At 35.2% G+C, this 13,010-nt stretch overlaps 1 protein-coding gene across 1 annotated transcript; it reads right to left on the reverse strand.

Moving 5' to 3' along the window:
* LOC116297180 (PCNA-interacting partner) lies at positions 1-6,877 on the reverse strand. Its single transcript, XM_031705349.1, has 11 exons — positions 6,726-6,877; positions 6,406-6,647; positions 5,982-6,257; positions 5,617-5,677; positions 4,355-4,617; positions 3,353-3,517; positions 2,928-3,014; positions 2,755-2,822; positions 2,203-2,529; positions 1,306-1,381; positions 1-710 (listed from the first exon to the last, which is right to left on the reverse strand). The coding sequence occupies exons 1-11, from the start codon at positions 6,817-6,819 to the stop codon at positions 261-263; spliced, it is 2,109 nt and encodes a 702-aa protein (XP_031561209.1). The 5' UTR covers positions 6,820-6,877; the 3' UTR covers positions 1-260.
* Positions 6,878-13,010: the final 6,133 nt, after the last annotated feature.

The raw sequence follows: 13,010 nt of genomic DNA on the forward strand, positions 1-13,010 counted from the left end.
AAACCTAATCTCAACGATTGATAAAAATAAGGAAAATGGATAAAAGTAGTATAGATAAATAAATAATGAAAAAATTATGTAATAACTTTTGGTGCAACGTTTTCTCATTTCATTCACTTAAGAATAATATCCATTCCTTGTTGGGTTTTATCTATATTATGGTTTCTTTCAATATAATACTTGAGGAATGATGTGTGGTCTGAACTGGAAAGACACTTCATTAATATTCATTAATATATATAAATATCCTTGCCTTAGAATTATCTGAAGAAATGAGTCATTTGCTTTTGTCCTTGTGTCAGCTTGACTGACTTCTGTTTTTTCTTAGGAACAGTATTAGTCCTTTGTGGTTTCTTTTTCCCAGGTTCAGTCATTTGATGCATGCGAAGAAGGCCTCTTTTAGCAGTAGGTTTAGTCTGTTTATTGATGATATTTTCTTGATCATCTTTAGATTCAAATGGTCTTTTTCTCAGAGGTGAACTGCTTTTATCCTTGAGTGTATCACAAGTGTCATCAAAAGTCCTTTTTCTTGAGGATGACTTTGGTGTCTCGCCAGTGGTTAGCATCCCACATGGTTTCCTAGTCTGTTGTTCCTGATTGATGTTATTATCGTCATTATTCTGCCATATTGATTTCCTTGTCTCTATGGTAACAGCTGGATTGGCCCATGAGATATCACCATATACACTTCTGCCTTGCCTTTTTCGGTGCTGTGAATGATTCAAATGTAGGCCAATATGAGATTTGAATCTTGTTATATTTCTTATTCCATAAACATTCAACAATCTTTTTATTATAGTTAGGATGGTAAGTGCGCGCTGATTGGTCGGAAACTGTGCTTTATTAGTGAACGAAGCACAGTGCTGACGCCATTTGCGCGCGAGAAATGCTTCCTTTTTGTATAATAAATTCAATACCGAAATAAAATTAGAAACTATATAACAAAACAAATAAAACAGCGTTTTCCGTGCTCCGTTTAGTAATAAAGCTGTTATGAAGCGCTAAGACGTGCCCCAAGTCGACCTCTCTTGTCTCCCGAGGAGTTTATTATTATTCGAGCAAAGCGAGAAGTTGGCGAGCGCAGCAATCAAAACGACGTACCCGTTAAAGATACACAAAGGGCGGCAGACTTTGCGAAGTTTCTAGGAAGCGCCGTAAACACTTAAAAAGTGCACTTCGTGTTTACGTCACTTCATGCGTGCTCTATTACTGAACGGAGCACGGAAAAAGCTTTTTTTGCGTATTAAATTTGAGCCCTCTCCACCCTGTCTTCTCCACAGCGTATTCTTAGTGCCTACAGCTTACCTCTGGGTTTTCTGTTGTTCTATTTTGGTTAGCTCCTGGACTTTCCACTTTCTCTGGGGTGGGAGCATCTGGTGATCTGCAGAGGAGGATAGATACAATTAAGGACGTTCGCGGGCGGGCATTGTTCACGCGCAGCCTTTCTACGCATATGTTTAGTGCGCGCAGTTATCGAGATGACGTCATTATCATGTTTTGATGAGCCAAATACAGTGAGCCAATTTTTCAATACTATGAAAATTGCAGAATGAGGAGTCTATCTTCCTACTGGGCACCATTCACATCTAGATCTTATACGTGTAGTAATATAACTACATATATACAATTAGTAAGTCCTATAAAAAGTCCTATAGATTGTAGGGCTATTAAGCAAGTTAGGCTCAAGTGACTATTAACTGTCATCTGTCATGATTAACTGTATGTGTTTAATAATTATGTTATTTTTCAAATAGATCAGTTTCCATTTATTTTTCCAAGGAGACTATACCTGTACGTATGCACACATATTATACCTCTAGCCCAATTCACAAGTGTCATCTTAAAGCCAGGGGCAGGTTCAAAATCTTCTAGGGAAGATTTGGGGCTAATGAGCCAATTAAAATATGCACTGGGGAATGACAATATATTAGCTGGTATACAATGGGGATATATCTTATAGTCCCCTTGAATACTAATATATATTGACCTTCATCTTTTTTAAAAGTTGCACGTGCCAATGGCATGGCAAACAAAAAGTGGCCTATCTCTGATCTATTAGTCCGTACTTTATCTGTACAGGACAGCATACAAAGCTACTATAGTACTGTTGGCCTGAATTTAGGTTGCATAATGGCCAATTTGTCGAATGTAGTGAATATGTTATGAAAACTAATCCCTGAAATTGTTGATAAATTTATATACCTGAATTTGGTGAGTAGAGAGCATGTCGTTCCCTGTTTTCTGGAAGGTGTTTTTAATGCTATGGATAATTCCTTCTCTTGATAATCATACAACACATTCTTATCCAATAATGTGCATAACAAAAGATAAGACTCTGATCCTATCATGTTTTTATCTGGCTCAGGTTTTAGCTCATCAGTGTGCTTTTTAGCACTGCTATTGAGGACACCATCTATCTGAGTCTTGAGATATGAAATGGCTTTTTTCACATCCTCTTTAGAGATTGTTCCATCCGTGCCCCTGATGAAGGTGGATTGGAGATTCCAAAGGATTTTTGTTACAGCAGATCTACAATCAAATGTAATATTGAGTAAAATATTCTTGCATACAGCTCTGATTTTTTGGAGAATAAACTGTTGATCTATAATTATTTGAGTTTTTAATACATGAAATGATTTCTGATGTACCTGTAGTCTTGATATGCATTCCTGCAATTATTAAGTGATCTGCCCTTTCCCTTTATTATTGTATTAATATTAGTTGATGTATTAAAGATTCTTCTAATAAACTTACTTTGCATCTGGTTCTTCTTCCAAGATATTTTGCAGTTTTTGGAAAAATGACACAAAATCACCCAATCCCTATAATGAAAGCAAAACAATTAGTGGCCTATAATTAAGTTGGACAAATTGCAATTAAAAATTTTTGTTAATGATTGAAGCCAATTCATTAAAATGGGGTCATACCTTTGTCATTAACCAAAGTGGGTTTTCAGTTGAAGGGGCATAACTTTTGCCACCAAGGCGAATTTGCAAGATAAATGATGTTACCATCTAATTAGAAATAAATGTCATATCAGTGAGTGGATATATATATGATGCTTCAAAAACTTTATAAAAAAATCCAACATTTTTTTGCACTTTTTTGACTCTGTTCCGCAAATAACAGCTGTACCAGCAATTAAATGTAACTATACAAGCAAATACATATATAGAGGACAAACAATTAATCCATAAAACACTAATTACTAATAGTACAAAATAGTGCTAATTAAACAATAGAAAACAATGGAATTTGCATAAAAATTGTGCTATTTAGTATTATCAAAGTTTCATGGATTTACTGTGGTCACTATACCACAAATTTCCTTTGCTTCTCAGTTTTTCCATACCTGATACATTGACATGTTTTTTTCTCTTGCTAGTCTCTTTATTTTTGTAAACTTTCGAACTCCCAGTTCCCTATCTGGTGTGTTAATCACCCTAGCTAAAGCAAGCTCATCTCTGGAATTTAGTAAAAGCTGTAGATAAGACATCACAACGGACAGCTCTTGTCCCTATGAAATGAAAATATGCAGGAAAAAAGTTTACTTAAGTTTACTTAATTAAATTAACTTAATAGTGAAAACATGTATGCCTGATCATGAGCTGAGTCAGTTGCCATAGATACACAAATATTTTATTTATTTATGTTGTAACATCTTTACAGTTTCCATACACTGGACTCCTCCTGGACTCAGAGACTAGAGCACTGATTCCCTCATAAAGGTTGCATGCAAAATCATGCAGCGAGGGTTTTGAAATTCTCTAGTTATGATGCTAGTGCCAACCCTCTTTTTCGGAAACTTGGATGGAAAAAACTAGAAGTCCAACGAAAAATACAAAAAGCTGATTATGGACTATAAATCACTGCATGATCTCACACCAGCATATCTGAGTTCTATTTTTATCGATCGTAGCAGCATAACAAATTATTCTTTGAGAAACACCGAATGCAAACTAGCTATTCCTAGGCCACGCACCAATTATCTAAAGAACAGTTTTAGCTATGATGGTGCAGTGCTAGGAAATAGCCTTCCATGTGAGTTGCGGCAAGCAAGCACTCTGATTCAATTTCGAATAGGCTGCAGCAACTTCTTCAATTGAATTTTATACACATAGTATACATGACACTCTTGGAAAGCAGATACTCTTTTTATTATGTACTTATATTGTATTATTAGTCTTTAATAGTTAATTAACTTGTAGTTAGCTTATAGTATATGATGTAAATAGAATTAAGTAATTTTAGCATTATACTAATTGTAAATCCTGAAGAGTCTACCATGTCTAAATAAAGCATCTATCTATCTATCTATCTATCTATGTATATTCACAGATAAACTTCTACTTACCATTGTCCTACGACCTTGTGAAAAGGGAGATTGGCTTAGAATAGGTGACTGTCCTCCTGATAGACACACAGACCCTTGTCTATCATTTGTTCCAGTCTGATGCTGTGGAGTCACTTGACAAGTTTGTTTTTTTGTAACATGCACAGGGGTTGATGGCATAACTGATTCTTGTGTTCTAGGAACTACCTCTTCCATGTGTTTATTTGCATCAAATCTGTCCTTGATGATTTCATTGAACTTGTCACTTGTTATTGTGGATTTTCCTGATGGATAAGTTAAAAATGTATTGAATTTATAGATCTCACAGCTAACCAAGGATCCAGGCGGGTGTCCTGTGCTGCAATTGACACCCCCCTATTGCTTTAAATGCTCACTATTACAGTTTTTTGAAGCGATGAATAATATACAATTTAATATAACAAATTATAAGTGTGAACTCCATTACGTGCAGCACTTTTCATGACATACTGACACTGAACCACTTGGTTTATTTAATCCTCCTAACATTATACTTATTTATTTATTTATTAACTTACTTATTTATTCATTCATTCACTCATTTATTAATTTATAAATTCATTTACCATACACCATACAAACTAATACAACATAAGAATAAAATAAAAAATAATTAAGAATATACTAAAGGAGAAAATTTAAACCAAAAAAAAAAACCCATGAAAGCTATGGTGAGGGTCACACAACAGAGCAAGCTCCAAATTGAGTCTGCTCTGGATGGACTTTTCAGGGCTTTTTTATTTATTTATTTATCTAGCTTCGCCATTCAAACATTCACACGTGAACCCACTCACACATACACACTCACAAGAATAATTACATACATATATACATAACGGCTGGGAATCCACTACAGCGTGTGCCAATTACAGTGGTCCCTCACATTAACACTAATTTAAAAAACGTTCGTTTGAAACAAAGTTGTTTTTTTTTTGTGTGTCCTTTTTCTCTTGATTATCCTTGATTATCCTTATTATTGACAGAAAAGTTAATAGCAGCATGATGGGGCGCTCTGCAATCCTCAGGCTGTGAACTTTGAACTTTTTTAATCAATAGGTGCCATTTTTACGAAAGATTAATAAAAATTATAAATATAAAGTTCCTTATTTTAGGGCACATGTTAAGTGTAACAGCCCAGGGCTGATCTACACATTATTTTTATCTCCTTCCATCCCAAACCTCTTGGAGAAGTGGGGGAGATTCAAAAACTAAATTCAAATGTCCCATAGAAAGCAACATCTTACCTTGATTAGGAGATAAAAGTACAATATTCCTAGCTCCAATTAACAGCTGGAGTATTTCCATCTACAATGGGACAATGAAAGGAATAATATATTATATAGCTAAAATAACATTAATTACTTTGTAATATGTAAATGTAATAGTAATTCATTTCATAAAAAATATTTCATTATTGTAAATTATTATGCAAAAATAAATTGAACTGAGTTGAGAGCAACAAACCAAGAGCTTGCCAGAGTCTTATAGACCCTATTCTCTTAGACCTATATCTATTAGAGGGGGGAGAGGGAGTCAAATAGAACAGGGTAGCAGGGTATGCCAACATGATGAAAATATTTTTCTCTACAATAAGAATAAAAAATCTTACTTCAAATACTGTTGTTGGAATGCCAAGAATGATGTACTGCTGGTTTTGATATAGTTCTTTAGTATTGTTATCTGATGCCTGGAAGCATTGACTGACACAGTTGATAATGTCGGCATAATCCATCGCATTACAGTCTGCCAAAAATTTACCATAATCTTCTATGATCTGTAAAATCTCAGGATCCTTGACTGATGACAGACCATAAAGCTTGCTTTCGATCAATTGTTGATGGGTTGAGATCACATCCAGAGTATCAGCTTCAAATTCTCCTGATTTCTGTAAAAATGTGATAAGTACTTTAGTATTTTAGTGGCTGGCGATAAACTGAGATATTGATAATATCATAGGGGAGGAGTTTGGTGGGATTTTCTTGGTAATTGTCCATTTGAAATACTCAAATCGAAAATAAATGTAGATAACGAACCTCTTTGTTCTTTTGGGCCATGACAATCTGTAGAGATATCAATTGGTCCGTCAGCCCGTAAATCGAATTACAAAATGGAGGACTTTTGCTGCAATGTTTTCTGTAGATCTCTACACACAATTCCAATGGATGTAGCAAGGAATGCTCTTCACACTGCCCTAGGAACTCATTTGGATTGCCATATGTAGACCTGGTTGAGTTTAGTACGTCGCCCATAGCTAGAACCTTTCGATTCGAATCATCTGTATAAAAGAGAATGAATCTTTCACTCATTCCTAATACTGTCTTACAAACTACATCACTAATACCTCAATACTCACTTTCATTGTCACTGCTTTCATTTATACGTTGTAAAATTAGGTCTATGTCTTGCTTTCCTTTGACTTCTAACACACAATAGACGTCTGCATCCATGATGATCGAACCTTCGAAATGCCGCTTGTTTTTGAACGGCTTTTTAAAATGTTTTCTTGGAAACTTCAACCAATCAGAGCGAACCTCGTGCTCAGTTTCCTCCAGACCGTGGCCGCTCACAGGAAGCCGGTCACACAAACTGGTCACGCATATTTGACAAGTTATGACTATATGCATTGAGTAAAATGACGTCATACGTATTTTATAGTATTTTAGGAAAATAATATGTTATATTCATAGACTTTCCGCTTGATTTAATAGGTATTTTATAGTTGTCCTGCAAGTACCTTGTTAAAAATAAATTAAATTTTAAAAATCTTTATTTTTATTTTATCTTTATTTTATTTAAAAAAACATATTAAATAAAATTAAATAAATAAAATTCAAAAATGTGTTATCATCCACTTTTCTTTTGTGCCTTGTACTCAGCTAGAGTATTCAGCATTTTTATAATACACTCAACAAAATTACTCGGTTCTGACTGGACAAGAGGAGTACAATTCAACCCTGAATATTGTACTCTGTAGAGTTCCAATTAATTTGCTCAATTTTGTCGAGTGTATTTTAAACGAAAAATCGCACCATCTTCTCGTACATTCGGAATTGATAGATACTCGTGATGTTTTGACGTTCTCAATTTTGAAAAATATTCAAAATATCACTCGTACTTGACTCCAAAATGTACTCGAGATCGTGCGATTTCCTATTGAAATTAGCACAATCCTGAGAAAGTTTTTAAAGAAAAGTTGCGAGGAAGGAATACTGAGTGCCAAACTAATGCGTAACATTTGATAACAAAATACATTAACTGTAAGCTAGGGTTCTCTATGCAGGCTCCTTTTATGAGCATTTTAGTCATTATAGTCCAATAATGATCGACTCCCTGCGAGGCTGTGGGTAACTACTGGGCAAAGGACACAATAACTAGAAAACAAAGTCACATGACAAATGCTAGATTATCCACGGGGATAGAAAACAAAGTCACATGACAAATGCTAGATTATCCACGGGGATAGAAAACAAGGGTAGATTATCAAAGGGGATAGAAAAAGAAGTCACATGACGAAGGCTAGATTATCTACGGGGATAGAAAACAAAGTCACGTGACGAGGGGTAGATTATCCACAAGGTCCATCGCATGCAGTGTATACATTTGATAGTTTTCTTTTCGCATGATCCCAGATGATCTCTGGCATGTTCCAGTGATTTTCATATTCGTGCTTGGCTAGTGGAGGACGCAATCTCTCCCCCAGCGTGTCACCACCCATGAGATATTTTAGCTTCAGCCTGCTTCGTGGGAGGCATTTTATTGCGATACGCGACACTAACACGCTATATCATCAAGCAAAATGTCTCCAGTTGGTTAGATAAAAATTTAGTCTTTCAAATTTGGCAAAAATTGTTAAGTGGCGGTGAAAAGTCAAATACCAGTTTGCAATTTTAATTCATATATTTTTTTTTAGATACGAGGACAAAACACTGCATAACTTATGTCAATCACCAGGTATTGTATGTCCACCAAAGTACTAAGTTGCCAATTAAGATTTATAATGATTTTTTCAAGCATAAATGCTAAACATGATTGATGAATATGATTCAACCGTCCTGAGTGATCAGGTAGCTAGCATTACACAATGTGTGCACATGTGTCCCCTAAGCCAGTTTTTGATCTTTCTTTTCATGCACGACATTTATTGCATGCCATAGATGCACATCAACCTTTATAACACACTCAGCCTGATCTTTATCGGTCAAAATCTTTTTCCATTGTTATTAAAGTAAAACGTTTTAATGATCGAATAAAAGGCAAAGCTTAGTATCGCGCGAGGCTTTTAGTTTTGAACCTCGCGCAAACATTAATCTAGGGTCTTATATGCAGATAAAAATAATTCAATAGACAGGATTTATAATATAAAGCAAGCACTCAAAAGACAACCATGTATTGAACATCATAGTCTGAAATATGAATGTCCTGCACGACTCTGCACGACATATAATGGCTTTCTCCTAAATTCAGAGTCGAGTAAGAAAAACGATGGACATGAGGAAACCAAACACATTTCAAGTATATACAAAAGAAAAAACCGAAAAAATGATGATGCCATGATGCTTTTTAGGTAGTTATTTTCGTTGTATGCTGCTACTAGCGATAAGAAGCCCTTTAGCAATCATCGTACGTCAATCAAAATTTCCGCATCATCGCATCGTTTTTGTCTTTGTCACTGAAATTAAACTTAAAACAATGACCTTAAAAAGTCCTGAGAAAGTTTTTTGTGTTGTAAGTGGATCACCACCTGCGGAGCATCGAAGATTTTGCTTAAAGGCTTTTTGTTGTTTGGATGGTTACTACTATAGCAAACCCGCAAGTCTGTATGAAATATGCAGGTGACTGAGAGTATGGTAACCGAATTCATTGAAGAGAACTGTGTTCATATATCTATCTATCTATATATATATATAGAGAGAGAGAGAGAGAGAGGAAAGAATGAAAAAATACGCTGCCCGTGTAGTAAAATTGCGAGGAGAAAATTTGACGGATACAATCAGAGGTTTTTTGCAGCGGATTGAAAATAGAACCTAGCTAGTCTAGTAACATCGATTGAAGAAATCTGCTGCCTTGAATCAAGATGAAAGAATTAAAACCAATTGAACAGCGGGGAAGGTTTCCAATGACCTTTGTCAAGCAGTAAAAACTGTTAGAAAAGTTTTTGTATGAAAATAAAACGATACAATTTTCCTTTAAAAGAAGTAGCAATAACAAAATATTTTGTTTTATCGAAGCCAGTGTATACCTCAGTTGGTGAAGAGCGACAGGCCTAGCGATCTTTATTAACATTGTCACTTTAAACTAAAAATTCGATGTCTGTGAAGAAAGAATTTTTCCAGACGAAAACGTTGTGTTCAGCACCCTGCGCAGCATTAGTTGCCGTCAGTTTACATGTAAAGTGGTAAGGCAAGCGGTAGGGAGGTTTGATCAGTGATATATGGCAATGGATGCCTGGGTTACAAATAGAAACTACCTAGAACTGATTATATTCACTACAGGTGCTAGATAACTTCCAGCTAGGTCGTAACCAGTGTGACATGCAATCTAGCAGCAAACTGCTGCTGTATCTAAAGAGATATTCTGGTTGCTATAGGAACTCACGTGCTAACCGATTTGTGTTTTTACCGGTACAAACATGTACCATCTGCTGGCGAGGGGGAACATTGTTAAAATATCAAGAAAACCTGCGAATAACCCTCTTGGGCAAATCCTCCAAAAATGCATAAAACGTTCCGTTTCTTTTGGGAATGTTAACGTGGGACAAAGTGACAAAGGCTGGAAAACCCTCTTTGTCGCGTGAATCAGTGTATCTAATTGTTCAGTTTGAAAGGTTGGACGATAGTCTCGGCTCTGCAAAGTTTCTTATAGTATAAGGAAACAAATTATGCTACTAGTTTCAGTTGTTCTTGCTCGGAAAACCGCCGTTTTCAGGTGTTTTAGATTTTGGTTATCAATATCGATTAATGGCAGAATGCAACTAGAAATAATTGTTACAAAAATTGAAACTGGGATTTAGTATAGAACATATAGTTGCATCAGATTTAAATGCTGGAACTGAATCACTTTTGTGTGAGAGCTATGCTTCCGCATAAGGCAACAGTGAAAACACAGGTAGCCCAAGCAAGGTTTCTGTGGTGTCATGTTAAAAGAAAATGTATGGCGATAAAAGCTCAATAAAATCGTCAAAATGTGAAATGTAACCTTTAAAAAGTAGTATATCTTTCGCCCTGTGTACTTAAATTTTGGATTTAATCAGTTTTAGCGTTTTTTCCTCCACTGCATGTTACCTTCTCTACTTTTTTAACACTGAAGGGAAAAAAGTTTGTATGGTACCCAGTGACTTGTTGGTCAGTCCTTCAACCAGTGTGACAGAGTGAAGTGTATTTTTTTATCTTATTGTTCATCTACTTATGCTTGTGATGCTAGTAGGTTTGTGTTTTGTGTATGTATTATTCGTGCTTATGCTCAATCAGTTGTAAAATTAATTAAATGGGGGGGGGGGGGGGGGGGAATGTTGGGACATCCAAAGATGTACTCCATAGTTTATAGTTTTAGATCACACAATTTAGTTAGTTCACTGTAAGATCTTGAATAATAGCATGGCAGTGCTACATGTGGTCAGCGCGGTGGAACATTACCAGCTTCTTCCACAAGTCAAATCAACAAAAGGGCATGGATCTTAGAATTGACATTTTCAAAACTTGAAAGACTGACTACCAAATGTCAATACAAAATAAAAAAGGCAACCAACGACTTATATGTGATGGGTTATTAGTTACAATAATGCTTTTTTATAAAAACAATTTGACAAAATGTTATATTATGCTTTCACTTACGTCGAGAGATTAAAATTAGATCACTTGGTGTTTTTAAAAAACAGCTTAAGACATTAGGTAATTTTTATCAATTCTTAACATAGTTTTCTATTATAGTTTATTATTATTATTATTATTATCATTATTATTATTATTATTATTATTATTATTATTATTATTATTATTGTAGTTAGTATGACAAGAAATTTGTCCAATCGTGATGAATGACAAAAAAAGATTGGGGTTTCATATCATATAGCCCAAACCAGCGAGAACTTCTAATCATAACCAATATTTGCGCTCTCCGTTGTTTACTTTCATCTTCAAGTAATTCTATGTATATATAGTTCGGCAAAATTAAATCCAAGACTGAACGATCTTCTGGTTGCATGTACGCGCGGAATGAGGAAAGTTTTTCCCACGACTTTTGCTGGTGCTCTAAGGTACGAGTCTGTTCTACATGAATGAGTGATGTTATGCCATTTATCTTGGGTGTTAAGAAATTGATGACAGGAGCTTTGATGGCCAACTTGTTAGTCAGAAAACGAGTGATTGAAAACCGTCACCAATCAAGAATAATCGATGTCAAATAAACGCTAAATTATTTTAGTAAGAAGAATCGGTTATTTGAACTTGTTAAACGTGGTAATGAAGGGGTCTTCTTGGTCGATCGCCGTCATACCTACTTCAATTTAATCATAAAACTCAAGGCAGACTTCCTTGGAAACCTTATGCGACTTTGAGATGAGGAGCGCGCGTTCCGAAAACATATCGGCTCCGGCAAGTGGGATTTATACAAACCATTTCCTTTTATCTTTATCTTTGACAAGTTGATTGATAATTGTCTCGACTTTCATTAAACCACAGGAAACAATTAATGAGTCTCGTATTAATATTGCTCATTTCAATAATGAATAATATAAGTGTATTTACATAGGCCAGTATGAAAAAGATAGCAATATACAGCCAAAAGAGGAGTGATATACAAGACATGGTAATGTTAAGAGGAAGCGCATCTATGAGAACCGCTGAGAGCCAGCCACTCCTTTTCTTTAGACATTTAGATATATGATGGCCAAACACCTGTTGACTATGCCAAGTCACCCGGGGTTGCGTTGCTAGCTTTTACTAAGACAGTTCTGCATACAATTAAAGGGAATAATTAAGCGTGATATCTCAGAAAACTGGGTCACCCAGTTCTATAAATCAGAGGGCATATTTTGAGACGAAAGCAATATTTGTTATATCTCTCTTGAATTGCTTCACAGTATAATCCCTACACTACAGAACTCGATCCCGACAGTTCAGTCAGTCAATTTAATTGGTCGGCTAGTTCATTCTCTGTTTGAACCAGTAATACTCAAGTGGACATTCAATACCTTCAATGCCGTGCCCACCTACATCCTGACTCAAAGTTTTAGAAAAATTATAGATAAGGAATCTATTCAATGTTTAATTTAATATGTTTAATTGTTATTCATTTGATATCAATATATTTAATGACGCAATTCATCCTGGCTTTTGTTTTGAACTTATGGTTGCCAGTATTAACATTACCTTCAAAATGTAAGGAGAAAAAACTCGGTTCTAAATTAATAAAAATTGACAGACATCAAGTCTTTGACAAGCGTTCTATAGACAGTAGATCTAGGAATACTTACTTAATGAAATAAAATATAAAGTTCTGAGTAAATTCATTCATCGAAGAGTTTTGGATTCTCTTTGGATTCATTTGCTTCCAGCTGCAAGTTGATATGCTTGGAAAATCTTCTTATTTGGATCATTCTTTTTTTGTATCCGACCTATCATAGTTCAGTTTACGTAATCTA

The sequence above is a fragment of the Actinia tenebrosa genome, unplaced genomic scaffold, assembly GCF_029948245.1.
Source record: "Actinia tenebrosa isolate PJP-AT-01 unplaced genomic scaffold, QUT_ActTen_1.0 PGA_scaffold10__47_contigs__length_13832649, whole genome shotgun sequence".
NCBI lineage: Eukaryota > Metazoa > Cnidaria > Anthozoa > Actiniaria > Actiniidae > Actinia > Actinia tenebrosa.